Here is a 14224-nt window from a genome sequence, read left to right as displayed (position 1 = left end):
CTTAACCTTAAGCGCATAAGCGACTGTAAGTGAAATTTGCTAAGAAGTCGCTAGGGTTAAGCGAACCCTGCTGCATCGCCTAACGTGAAAGATGTCACGACTTGGATAATTTTACACCTCATTTTCTACCCACTCTTTGGTTCTTATTTACTTTTAGGGCAACCTTTTGGGACGATATAAATTCATCATTTTCCTTATTTTTGCTATAAGAGGAAAGGGAGGAAAAACAAAAAGAAAAGAAAATAGAATAGAGAGAGAGGAGAAGACGCCATTTCTCTTGGGGAGGAGCTGCTGCACCAGTTTTGGAGCTCCAGAAACCAGAGACTTTGGTTCATCCACCTGGGTTTTTCTATTTTAATCCTCTTATCATGTTTCTCTTTACTTTTCCATCAATCTTTCTTGTAAATACCATCATGAGTGAGTAATTTCTTTAGATTTCAGAGTTGGGAAATATGTTTTAGATTAATTTGTGGATTTGGACTGGGTATTTCCTTATTTTACATAAATATGAGTTTTGATTCCTTCCTTGTGTGCTTGATTTACTTGCCTAATGTTGGTACCCATTGGGTATTGTGTTAATCTTTGATTGAAGGACTTTCAAAGGACCGAAAGGTGAAAGTCATTGATAGATAATCAAGGATTGAAACTTAAAATCACCTAGATTTAGAAATAAACTAGGATTTTAAGAGGAATCAATTATTGGTTACAAAACTTAATGGGTTTTAAAGTAATCAAATAACATACGAAAGTAGGTTTGGTTATTTTAGAACACACTTTGATTTGCTTGAAAAAGATATCAAAGGAAATTAGAATCAATTTCCTTCAAACTCTATTTTTCTCTAAAATTGGAATGCCCAAGACAAATCTCAAATAATTTATGCATAAACCCCCAACTCTGGAATCACTTTTATCATAATTAGACTTTCATTTAAATTACCCATTGTTAATTTTAGTTTAATTGAGAACTAGAATTAGAATTTATTTGTTTGCTCCTTGCCCATTTCAATTAGATTAACCAATTTACCTTGCTCATTTACATTTACCATTTGTTCATTAATCATTAGCCCAAATAATCGCTTCATTCATAGTTTGGTAATCAAACAGCAAATCCTCATGGGAACGATACTCGATTCATCACTTTATTACTTGAGACGACCCGTATATTTGCGGATAAGCCACATCAAGTTTTTGGCGCCGTTGCCGGGGATTTGATTTTTGTTTGATATTGAACAATTGTTTGTTTGGTTAATTTGGGCATTTTATTTTATTTTCTTTTTACCATTTTACTTTGAGAATTTGTTTATTTTGTTTTTCAGGTGCTTTATTTTATGAGAAGGACAAAAAGTGAAGAAATCAATTTATTCTTTGATCCAGAAATAGAAAAGACAGCAAAAGCTTTAAGAGCAGAATCTAAGAGGAGAAAAGCTGAAATTAAAGCTCAACAATAACAAGAAAGAGCACAAGAGCAAGAGGAATTACAAGAAGAAATGGCCAACAACAATAACAACCGCTCTGTGAAGGATCATGCCTATCCTAACATTGGAGATTTCATGCCAAGTATCACAAGACCAAGGGTAGAAGCTAATAATTTTGAACTGAAGCCTGCACTTTGTCAGATGGTACAACAGTCACAATTTGGAGGAAATCCAAGTGAAAGTCCACATGTGCATCTAGCACACTTTCTTGAGATCAGCGATATGTTGAAGATAAATGGAGTTTCTGATGATGCAATTCGACTCAGATTATTTCCTTTTTCTCTCAAGGACCGAGCTAGAGAGTGGTTACATTCTTTGCCACCGGGTTCTATCACAACATGGGATGAACTTTCTCAAGCATTTTTAGCTCAATATTTCCACCAAGCAAGACAGCTAAGCTAAGAAATGAGCTGACTTCTTTCAAACCTAGAGATGATGAGAGCTTGTATGAAGCATGGGAGAGGTACAAGGATTTGCAAAGGAGATGTCCACATCATGGGATTCCTAAGTGGATGCTTGTTCAACACTTTTACAATGGAGTTTCACCTGCTATTAGAAGTACGATTAATGCATCTTCTAAAGGTGATCTTATGGAAAAATCTGAAGATGAAGCTTTTTCTGTTCTTGATAAAATTGCTTATAACAACTACCAATGGAGCTGTGAGAGGAATGAGATCAAGAAACCAGCTGGTATATTTGAGCTTGATGCCATGAATATGATTAATGCTAAGTTTGATGCTTTGACAAGGAAGATGGACAAGCTAAGCATGAAAGTAGATTCTTCAGCCGGAGGTCCTAGTAATTCAGTAGAAGTTGGAGCTGCAAATGTCAATTGTACAGCAGATTTTTCTGCACTTAATCAAGATTTTTCAAGTGAGCAAGTGGATTATGTGGGGAACTACAATCAAAGACCAAGTGGTAACTCATTTTCTACAACTTATGATCCAGCATGGAGAAACCACCCCAATTTCTCTTGGGGAGGTAGACATGGGCAAAATCAGAATTTTCAACAAACTTCTGGGTATCAACAACATCAGAATTTTCAGCAGAATAGAGGTCCTCCTCCTGGAATTTCTAAACCTCAAAATGCACCTGCTCCACCTCTACCACAACAAGCACAACCAGACAAGACAGCTAGATTGGAAGCCATGATTGAAACTCTACTTGTGAGCCATCAAAGTCAACAAGAAATGATTTCTCAATTAGCATCTAAACTGGATCAAATGGCAACACACAACAAAATGTTAGAGAATCAAATAGCTCAACAAGCTAGCTCTTCAAGTAACAAAGCATTTGGGAAGCTCCCTAGCCAGCCAGAAAATTTAAGGGTGCATTGCAAGGCTATTACATTGAGAAGTGGAAAAATATTGGAGAATGGAGATAAAAAGATTGAAGAGAAAATTGAAGAAGAGAAAAACAGAGAAGGAGATGAACAAACTAAAGCTGAAGTTAGAATTGAAGCTGAAAAAGAAAATTCAGTAGAAGAAAAAGGAATTAAGGAGAGGGAAAGCAAAGAGGAAGAACCAAAATATGTTGCACCTAAAGCCTACATGCCACCTTTACCATTCCCACAAAGGTTTCAGAAAGCGAAATTGGATAAACAATTTGGGAAGTTCTTGGAAGTATTGAAGTCTTTGCATGTGACTATTCATTTCACTGATGCCTTAGCACAAATGCCTTCATATGCTAAATTTTTGAAGGAGATTTTATCTAACAAGAAGAAATTGGAGGAATTTGAGACTGTAGCTCTCACGGAAGAAAGCAGTGCTATTTTGCAAAATAAGCTTCCACCCAAACTGAAAGATCCTGAAAGTTTTTCCATACCATGTCACATTGGGAATATCAGTATAGATAAGGCTTTATATGATCTTGGAGCCAGTGTTAGTCTAATGCCATTGTCTATCTATGAGAAAGTGAAGATTGGAAAAATGAAGCCTACTACCATATCACTACAGTTAGCAGATAGGTCTATTAAATTTCCAATTGGGGTAATTGAGAATGTTCCCCTGAAAGTTGGAAAATTTTTCATACCAGTGGATTTTGTGGTATTGGAGATGGAGGAGGATGTACACATTCCTATTATTCTTGATAGACCTTTCCTTGCTACTGCTGGAGCTGTGATTGATGTAAAAAATGGGAGGCTTACATTAGAAGTTGGGGAAGAGAAAGTTGAGTTTAATTTGTTTCAAGCAATGAAAAAGAAAAATGATTCAAATTCATGCTTGAGAATTGATGTGATAGATGAGGAGGTCAGAGAAGTGCTTAAAAAACAACATCCTAAAGACCCCTTAGAAGCTTGTTTGGTTCATAACATCAAAATAGGGGATGAGATTGAAGAAGCTTCAGAATATGCTACAATTTTGGAAGGAAATCCACCTTTGCCTATGGCTGATATTAAAAAGATTGGGGACTTGAAGCAAGATACAACTTCATCATCAAAGCTTGAAAAAAGTGAAGCACCTAAGGTAGAGTTGAAACCTCTTCCAACGAATCTCAGGTATGCTTTTCTAGGTCAAAATTCTACATATCCTGTGATTGTTAGTGCTAAATTGAATGATTGTGAAGTTGAAAAATTATTAAGAGTTCTTAGAAAGCATAGAAGGATAATTGGTTATGCCATTGATGATATTAAAGGAATACATCCTTCTGTGTGCATGCATAGAATTTTGTTGGAAAATAATCATAAAGCCTCTCGAGAGTCACAGAGGAGATTGAATCCAAATATGAAAGAGGTTGTGAAAAAGGAAATCTTGAAATTGCTTGATGCATGTATCATTTACCCTATTTCTGACAGCAATTGGGTAAGTCCAGTTCATGTTGTACCTAAGAAAGGGGGCATCACAGTAGTGAAAAATGAAAATGATGAACTAATACCTACAAGGACTGTAACTAGATGGAGAATGTGTATAGACTATAGGAAATTGAATAATGCAACTAGAAATGACCATTTTCTATTACCATTTATAGATCAAATGCTTAAGAGACTAGCTCATCATTCTTATTTTTGCTATTTGGATGGCTATTCAGGGTTCTTTAAGATCCCTATTCACCCAGATGATCAGAATAAAACTACCTTCACATGTCCTTATGGTACCTTTGTATATCGAAGGATGCCATTTGGACTATGTAATGCCCCTGCTACATTTCAAAGATGTATGATGTCCATATTTTCTGACATGATTGAGGGTATTATGGAAGTGTTCATGGATGATTTTTCTGTGTATGGTAAATCTTTTGATGAATGCTTATCTAACTTGTCTAAGGTTTTGCAGAGATGTGAAGAGTTCAATTTAGTTTTGAATTGGGAAAAGTGCCATTTTACGGTACAAGAAGGAATTGTTTTGGACATCTTGTGTCAAATAGGGGTATTGAGGTGGATAAAGCAAAGGTAGAAATTATTGAGAAAATGCCACCTCCGTGAAGGGAGTGAGGAGTTTCTTGGGGCATGCTGGATTTTACAGGAGATTCATCAAGGATTTCTCTAAGATTTCTAAGCCTCTTACCAATTTATTGAGTAAATATGTGGAATTCCATTTTGATACTAATTGTATGAATGCTTTTTGCAGGATAAAGGAAGCTTTGATATCTGCTCTTATTATGCAGCCACCCGATTGGTCACTTCCTTTTGAGTTAATGTGCAATGCTAGTGATTATGCCATTGGGGCTGTTTTGGGACAAAAGAGAGATAAGAAGGTGTATGCAATATACTATGCAAGTAGAACCTTAGATGATGCTCAAATAAATTACTCTACTACAGAGAAAGAGTTTTTGGCAGTGGTATTTGCAGTAGACAAATTCAGGTCCTATCTTGTGGGGTCAAAGGTAATAGTGTACACGGACCATGCAGCTATCAAGTATCTCCTTCAGAAAAAAGAGGCTAAACCTAGATTGATAAGGTGGGTGCTACTCCTTCAAGAGTTTGACTTGGAAATTAAAGACAAGAAAGGAGTAGAAAATGTGGTAGCAGATCATCTGTCTAGATTGAGGCAAGAACAAGGAGAAATTTTGGGAAAAGAACCCCCAATAGATGATTATTTTCCTGATGAACAACTGTTAGTAATCATGAATGCAAAAACCCCTTAGTATGCAGATTTCGTGAACTATCTAGTGTGTGGAATCCTTCCACCTGACCTAACATGGCAGCAAAAGAAGAAATTTCTTTTTGATGTAAAGGATTATGATTGGGAAGAGCCATTTTTGTTCAAGAGATGTGGAGATGGGTTGATTAGAAGATGTTTAGCTGATGAGGAGATAGGGAATATTATTAAAGATTGCCATTCTTCACTTTATGGGGGTCATATGAGTGTGACAAAGACTGCAGAAAAAGTTCTTCAAGCAGGGTTCTTTTGGCCACACATGTTTAAGGATGTGAGGAAGTTTGTAAATGCATGTGATAGGTGTCAAAGAATGGGTAATATCTCAAAGAGAGATGAAATGCCCCTCCAAAATATATTGGAAGTTGAACTATTTGATGTGTGGGGCATTGATTTCATGGGACCTTTTCCATCGTCCTTGGGACACAAATACATTTTAGATGGAGCAGATTATGTGAGCAAATGGGTTGAAGCTATACCATCTCCAACTAATGATGTTAGAGTTGTGATTAAATTCCTTAAAAAGTTCATTTTCACAAGATTTGGAACTCCACGTGCCATTATAAGTGATGGAGGTTCTCATTTTTACAACCATCAATTTGAAAGATTATTACAAAAATATGGAGTAAAGCATAAGGTTGCAACACCCTACCATCCACAAACTAGTGGTCAAGTGGAGATCTCAAATAGAGAGTTGAAAAGAATTCTTGAGAAAACAGTGAATAGTTCAAGGAAAGATTGGTCACTAAAGTTAGATGATACTCTTTGGGCCTATAGAACATCTTTTAAAACTCCTATTGGCACCACCCCATTTAGATTGGTTTATGGGAAAGCTTGTCATTTACCTTTGGAGTTAGAACATAGAGCATATTGGGCTATAAGGACACTGAATTTTGACTTAAAAACTGCAGGAGAAAAAGGAATGCTGCAACTCAATGAACTTGAGGAACTTAGATTGGATGCTTATGAAAATGCCAAGCTTTACAAGGAAAGAACTAAGAGATGGCATGATAAGCATATTAGGAGGAAAGAATTTCAAGAAGGGGATGTTGTTCTTCTATACAACTCTAGGTTAAGGTTATTTCCCGGAAAATTAAAGTCAAGATGGTCAGGGCCCTACACTGTTATAAAGGTATACCCCTATGGAGCTGTTGAGATGGGCAATGAAACCTCAGGGACTTTCAAAGTTAATGGGTAGAGATTAAAGCATTATATTGTTGGAGAACCCACACAAAAGGTTGTAGAGGTTTCATGGCTTGGTTCTCCAATCAGGGATATTTAGGTGATTTGGAGTGGAAGGTCAAGCTTAAGACCTTAAACAAGCGCTTCTTGGGAGGCAACCCAAGCGTATCCTTTTATAGTTTATTAATTTTCCATTTCATTTCATTTTCAGTTTTTACCCTCATTAAACTCAAAAGTGATATTTGTTTATCTTTTGTAGGTCATTCATGAAGATTGGGCAAATTAACACTTGTAGCAAAAACAAAGAATTGAAAGGGAGCAAGCAATAAGCAAAATTCTGCACCTTATCCAGTGCCTGTGAACAGTAACACCTTTAAACTTGTGCTAAATTATTGATATTGCAATCTACTTGATAGCACATGTTTGATTTTGTGTCTTGTGTAAATTCTGTGAAATGCAACTTGAATGAGGATCAATTTTGATATTTAGGACTGATGTAGCTTTATTAAAGTGCAAAAATAGTGTTTGTTAAGTTTTACCTTTTAGTGTATATATAGTTCTGTAATCTGTTAGGAATTTACATATTTTTGTTTGAATTGCTGCTAGTTTTTATAGTCTACAGATTTTTATTACTGTTCATGCTGCTTAAGAAGTCAATTCTTATGTCTTTTCTGCAATTTTTGAATGTTTAGAACTTGTCTCAAATGCTGCTGAAATGTACTTTTGGTATAAGTTTAGAAAGGAGACCATTTCATTAAGTGTGCAAAAAAGTAGTCACAATTGGTGCTTAAAATGAACAATGATTGCCAAAAAAAAAAAAAAGGCTAAATGAACATGTGCTATGCTTACTAAGTTTATGAGAGATGATGAGCTAAAATTCTTCAATTTTATAGTGTTTGTGTGTATTTGGTAATTGCTGAGGGTCATGATAGCATTTCATAGCATTTGGACTGCTTTTGGTAAGTAAAAATACAATTTTTCCCAAAACCTGCCGAAACTTGCTGATGATGTTGCTTGTCAAGCAGAGTCCTAAGCAAATTCTGCTGAACCTTATGCTTAACCCCAAGCATGGCCCAAATTACCAGATGTCTGCCCCACATTTTAAAAAGCCCAAAACTTTCGCCATTTTTATAAACTCCCTCACCCACACTCCCGATAAGCCACAACTCTCATTCTACAGACTTCCTTCCCGCACCATTTTTTCCGGTAATTTTTAAGGGAAGTTGAAAAGTTTCTTTCTTTTCAATAAATGGTGAGAACTAAAATGTGGTCTACCCACAAACCCAAACCCAGAAAATTTCGACACTCTGTCCAATCGAAAATGGGTACTCCATCCTCTCTACCCATAAACCCTAACCCCAGTCCCAGTCCGCCGCTCCCTCAGTCGCCACCACCGCAAACGCCGCCGCTACCTCAATCACCACCGCCTCAGTCACCACCACTACCCCCAAACCAAACACCAACCCTCATTCCGCCGACTCCCTTCTCGCCGCAAACTGAACCGCAAAATGAAACACACATTTTCGACACTCATTCCCCAGAACCAATGCCTGAGCCTGCGCCTACTCAAACGAAAACCAAAGGCAAAACTAATAAGGCTGCAGGTAGACCCAAGAAAACCCCTGTCGGAAAACGAAAAAGAGTACCCTCTGTTCCTTTCGACCTAAACTCTCCACCTCAACCTTCCTCTGAACTAGTCAGCAAAAGGACTAGGTCTTCCTCGCAAATTCCAGCACCAGCGGTCCAAACACCTGTATCTCAGTCACCCTTAAATTCTCCAGTAGCACCTGCGTCGTCTGCCGATAATATAAAGGAGGTACTCTCTCCATTACCTTGGGCTTTTAAGGATATGGATATGAAGAATGCCTATGAGAAATTAGTTTCTAAACCTATTTTGGTAAACAAATATACGGATGAGCAGATTTTAAAAGAATTAGGCATTTATGACTCTGTATTTGCCTATTTGGATGCTATCAGCTGGACTAATTTTGCTAAGATTAGGGAACCAGTGTACAAGGATTTGACCCTGGAATTTTTGAGTTCCTTAAAGCTGAATTTCAAACCAACAGTACCTGAGCATAAGGATGTGATATATTTTCGATGTGCTGGAATTGATAGGGAGTTAGACATGGATGCTATGAATGCAATTTTTGGTTTTCAAGATTCGGGGTATAAAAATATTGAGTGGCAGCAAACTGTTTATGACCCTGTTCAATTCTGGAAAGATATTGCGCCTTTTGGGGGTTATTATAGACAGAGGACTGCAAAAGCCTCTAGGATAGTCAATCATGTGTTGAAATACCTCCATAGGTTCATTTCTTATACTGTTTTAGGAAGGGGACACAGTAACAGTATTGTGGGTGCTGGAGCCTTATTTTTCTTATGGTGCATGAAAGAGAGAAAACAAGTAAGTACAGCCCATTTCATAGCTACTCATTGGCACCAAATTGTCACGAAGCATACTAAAGGTAGTATAGTTTTTGGGGGGTATATAACTGCTATAGCAAACTCATTTAGCTTTGATGCTAGTCTATATAAGTCACGCTACAGTGAATCATATATAGACAGCACAATGTTGCTGCACATGGATATTTATGAGAAAGTAGGCCATACCTATACTGCTACAAAGAAGATCCTGAAGCCACCTGCATGCAGACCCTACTACCTTTGCACCAGCAGAACCCCAACCAACCACTACCCCACAGTTTTCAGCAGACATTTTGTCCCTCTTAAGATCCTTGGAATCCAGAATAGCAAGTTTCACTGTCCAACCATCTGTTCCCTCACCTGACACCATAGAAATCCTTGCTACCTTGAAGAGCTTAGAAATCAAAATTGATACCATGGGTCAGCAGGAGGTTAACCAAAAGAAGAAGCTAGAAAAGAAACTTAAAAAGAGATTTTTATCTCTTAAAAAGAAACAGAAGCAACATCAACTTCAAATGTTGGAGCTTTACAACAAACTGGCCCAATCTTACAACAATTTATATCATTGGGGCCAAGACATGCTTCAAGAAATGAAAGACCTCACAGAAAATTTGGAAACTGCTTCTGAAGCTTCGGATCACAATGAACCTACTGCGGGACAAGGCGGACCACGATGCAAAGAAGAAAGCCTTGACAGCAGAGCTTGAACAGTAGCAGCAATTTAGTATTAGTTTTAGTGCAGTAGCAGTAACAGTACTAGTTTTTCAGTTTCAGTTTCTGTGTTAGGTTTATTTTGTAATATGTTTATTTTAATTTTCAAACTTTGGTAATAGTTGTAATACTTTGGTAATTAGTTTTTATGATTATACTTGCACTTCTTTCCTTTAGTTTATTTTATTTTATTTTATTTTATTTTCTGCTATGAACATAGTTACTCTGTGAATGCTTTTTGGTTTAATTTTTGATTTAACTGTTCGATTTTATTTCTTTACACTTTTTCATTTTCTTGCACATTATTTTTGCACTTTATCTTTTTCTTCAATCCTAATTTTGTTGACATTGATGAGTTGCACAAATTTTCTTTAAGCTGCATCTGTTTCACATCATTTGGAGGTAACAGCTTACCCTTTTACCATTTATGCTTATGGTATATTGCCAATGCTTATGCTTTCGCTTTACCCTACGCAACAGGTTAAGCAACATCTTAAGCAGTGTAAATTCATACATTTGGGATACTTTTTCACATTTTTCTCTCTAAAGCTTCATTGTTAATATCACTTTGAGCTAATTTTGGAATTCTTAAGCTTATATTGATTTAATCCCCAATTGTATAAATTTCATTAATTGAGTAATTCACACAATTTTGCCCATCTTTGCATTCCTTTTAAACATTGAGGACAATGTTTCATTTGAGTTTGGGGGTGAGGGCAAAATTTTTGCAAAATTTTTAAAATTTTCATTCATTCATTTATTGCATTTCATTCATTCATATATAGATAATTCATACACTTATACATAAACCACACACATGCCTATACTCATACACATACATTTGCATATAATTTTCATATAGATTACACTTAGCTTTAATTCGATTTATGCATTCATTTTAGGATCATGCATATCATAAAAATAATTTTTACCTTATCCTTAAAGGATTGAGAGTTGCTTTAAAGAGCAATTAAGCTTACTTTTAGAAGGGTTTGATGGATTGAAAGTTCTAGATAGGTGCAAAGTTATTAGATTCTTGCTTTTATTTATATCTTCTTAGCCAAGGGCTACCCAATCAATTGTATTGATTTTGAGTGCTTAGAGAAAACTCTATGGTGAGAAGTAGCTAATTGATGTCTCACCAATCCTAGAACAATCTTTCTAAACCTTTCAAGGCGAAATCATAGCATACACTTGAAAAAGAAATGATCTAGGCATTCTTTGAATTTTAAACCATTATTTTAGCCTTAGCCAACCTTACTTAAAAATTTCCCTTTGGAACCAATTTGAGCCTACATTTATCCCTCTTATTTCTTTGGAACCCACATTACTACCTAGCTATAAACCCAAACACTTACCTACCCTCCATGAGAATAATCCTTTGAGTGCTTAGAGAAAACTCTATGGTGAGAAGTAGCTAATTGATGTCTCACCAATCCTAGAACAATCTTTCTAAACCTTTCAAGGCGAAATCATAGCATACACTTGAAAAAGAAATGATCTAGGCGTTCTTTGAATTTTAAACCATTATTTTAGCCTTAGCCAACCTCACTTAAAAATTTCCCTTTGGAACCAATTTGAACCTACATTTATCCCTCTTATTTCTTTGGAACCCACATTACTACCTAGCCATAAACCCAAACACTTACCTACCCTCCATGAGAATAATCCTTTGAGTGATAGATACACATAAAAAATTAATAATAAAAAAAATAAATATATATATAACAATTAGTTGGGAGAATGCATATCATAAAAATAATTTTTACCTTATCCTTAAAGGATTGAGAGTTGCTTTAATGAGCAATTAAGCTTACTTTTAGAAGGGTTTGATGGATTGAAAGTTCTAGATAGGTGCAAAGTTATTAGATTCTTGCTTTTATTTATATCTTCTTAGCCAAGGGCTACCCAATCAATTGTATTGATTTTGAGTGCTTAGAGAAAACTCTATGGTGAGAAGTAGCTAATTGATGTCTCACCAATCCTAGAACAATCTTTCTAAACCTTTCAAGGCGAAATCATAGCATACACTTGAAAAAGAAATGATCTAGGCATTCTTTGAATTTTAAACCATTATTTTAGCCTTAGCCAACCTTACTTAAAAATTTCCCTTTGGAACCAATTTGAGCCTACATTTATCCCTCTTATTTCTTTGGAACCCACATTACTACCTAGCTATAAACCCAAACACTTACCTACCCTCCATGAGAATAATCCTTTGAGTGCTTAGAGAAAACTCTATGGTGAGAAGTAGCTAATTGATGTCTCACCAATCCTAGAACAATCTTTCTAAACCTTTCAAGGCGAAATCATAGCATACACTTGAAAAAGAAATGATCTAGGCATTCTTTGAATTTTAAACCATTATTTTAGCCTTAGCCAACCTCACTTAAAAATTTCCCTTTGGAACCAATTTGAGCCTACATTTATCCCTCTTATTTCTTTGGAACCCACATTACTACCTAGCCATAAACCCAAACACTTACCTACCCTCCATGAGAATAATCCTTTGAGTGATAGATACACATAAAAAATTAATAATAAAAAAAATAAATATATATATGACAATTAGTTGGGAGAAGTGACTAAAATAAAAAAAAGCTAGCAAATTCAATTATGGTATGTAAAGTAATTCACTACTCAAGTACACAAAGAAATGAGTTTGGGGGTGAATTGAAAGGGACAATTATAATTCAAAGTCAATATTTTTATGTAGTCCCTCTAAAAGCTTCAAAATTATATGCTAGCATTAGTGAATAGTTGTAAAGTTCCTTATCCCATTTGCTTCAAAAAAAAAAAATTTGTGTGTCTTGATCTTTTAATAATTTGATTATTCTCATATTTTGTTACCTTTATCCTTTCCTTGTTAGCTACATTATCACCTCCTTAGCCCTATTACAACCCTTGAAAGTCATTTTGATCTTTTGATGGTGTTTTGCTACATTAGTGGAGATTGGAATATGAGAATTGCCTATGGGATTGGGATATCATTAATCCATTCATTTACTTCCATCATTATTTGAGACACTTTAGTTTATGGATTACCCTATAGTCTACTTAGGCATGATTATTCTTTGTGATTGATTGACTTGGGCTTGATGATATGGATAATTGACCCAAGGCTAAGCGGTGATAACTTTGGTAAGGATTGAATTATTTGTATCTTGAAAGTGGGTATATCGTTTGTTGGTGGCTAAAAGTAAGTTTGAGAGTTTGGATAAGTAATTTTCATAAATTTAAGGTAAGGTACCCCAAATTGCATTAATTGTTTTAATTTGCTTGAGGACAAGCAAATGTTTGAGTTTGGGGGAATTTGTTACACTCATTTCATATAGGCATTTTAGGGTAGTTTTGCATCCATTTTGTCCTCATATTTTAGTGTATTTTATGTTTTTAGCTTTATTTTATCTTATTTATTAATTTTAGATACTTTATATTTGATTTTTGTAATTTTATTGTTTTTGATAGGATTTTGTGGTAAATCGAAGATCAATGAGTGCAATAGGAAGTGATTTGAAGAGATTTGGAGTTCCTTAAGCATGGAGGAAAGTTGAAAGGAATCAAGCCTTGAAAGAGCAAACCAGCCAAAATTTGCTTGAGACTTTGTTTAAGATCATGCTTAGGGTAAAGCGGTAGTGCTAAAGGTGCAACACAAGTCAAGCATGAACAGAAAAGTCCATTTCACTCTAAGTCCACCGAGATTTGCTGAAGGTCTGCTTAACCTTAAGCAGACAGTGTGACCAGAAGCTGAAATTTGCTAAGAAGCTGCTTAGGGTTAAGCCGAACCCTAAGCAGACTGCCCAGAACGTGAAAGATGCTGCTGACTTGGATAATTTTACACCTCATTTCCTACCCACTCCTTGGTTCTTATTTACTTTTAGGGCAACCTTTTGGGACGATATAAATTCATCATTTTCCTTATTTTTGCTATAAGAGGAAAGGGAGGAAAAACAAAAAGAAAAGAAAATAGAATAGAGAGAGAGGAGAAGACGCCATTTCTCTTGGGGAGGAGCTGCTGCACCAGTTTTGGAGCTCCAGAAACCAGAGACTTTGGTTCATCCACCTGGGTTTTTCTATTTCAGTCCTCTTATCATGTTTCTCTTTACTTTTCCATCAATCTTTCTTGTAAATACCATCATGAGTAAGTAATCTCTTTAGATTTCAGAGTTGGGAAATATGTTTTAGATTAATTTGTGGATTTGGACTAGGTATTTCCTTATTTTACATAAATATGAGTTTTGATTCCTTCCTTGTGTGCTTGATTTACTTGCCTAATGTTGGTACCCATTGGGTATTGTGTTAATCTTTGATTGAAGGACCGAAAGGTGAAAGTTA

General features: G+C 35.8%; 1 protein-coding gene and 1 non-coding gene across 2 annotated transcripts; one reads left to right on the top strand and one right to left on the bottom strand.

The window, feature by feature from the left end:
- Positions 1-1870: 1870 nt before the first annotated feature.
- LOC131172386 (small nucleolar RNA R71) lies at positions 1871-1977 on the bottom strand. The gene has a single exon (XR_009142865.1). It is a non-coding gene; the product is annotated as a small nucleolar RNA R71 (small nucleolar RNA).
- A 6095-nt stretch (positions 1978-8072) lies between these two features.
- On the top strand, positions 8073-8737 carry LOC131172229 (vegetative cell wall protein gp1-like). The gene is made up of 2 exons (XM_058133183.1): positions 8073-8648; positions 8729-8737. The coding sequence occupies exons 1-2, from the start codon at positions 8073-8075 to the stop codon at positions 8735-8737; spliced, it is 585 nt and encodes a 194-aa protein (XP_057989166.1).
- The last annotated feature ends 5487 nt before the right edge of the window (positions 8738-14224 follow it).

The sequence above is a fragment of the Hevea brasiliensis genome, chromosome 13 (genome assembly GCF_030052815.1).
Source record: "Hevea brasiliensis isolate MT/VB/25A 57/8 chromosome 13, ASM3005281v1, whole genome shotgun sequence".
Classification (NCBI taxonomy): domain Eukaryota; kingdom Viridiplantae; phylum Streptophyta; class Magnoliopsida; order Malpighiales; family Euphorbiaceae; genus Hevea; species Hevea brasiliensis.
Note: the sequence above shows the minus strand (reverse complement) of the source record. Positions and strands in the feature narration are given on the sequence as shown.

Bases quoted from the DNA above. Each gene is read 5' to 3' on its own strand.
- LOC131172229 (XM_058133183.1), top strand. From the start codon at position 8,073: ATGGGTACTCCATCCTCTCTACCCATAAACCCTAACCCCAGTCCCAGT.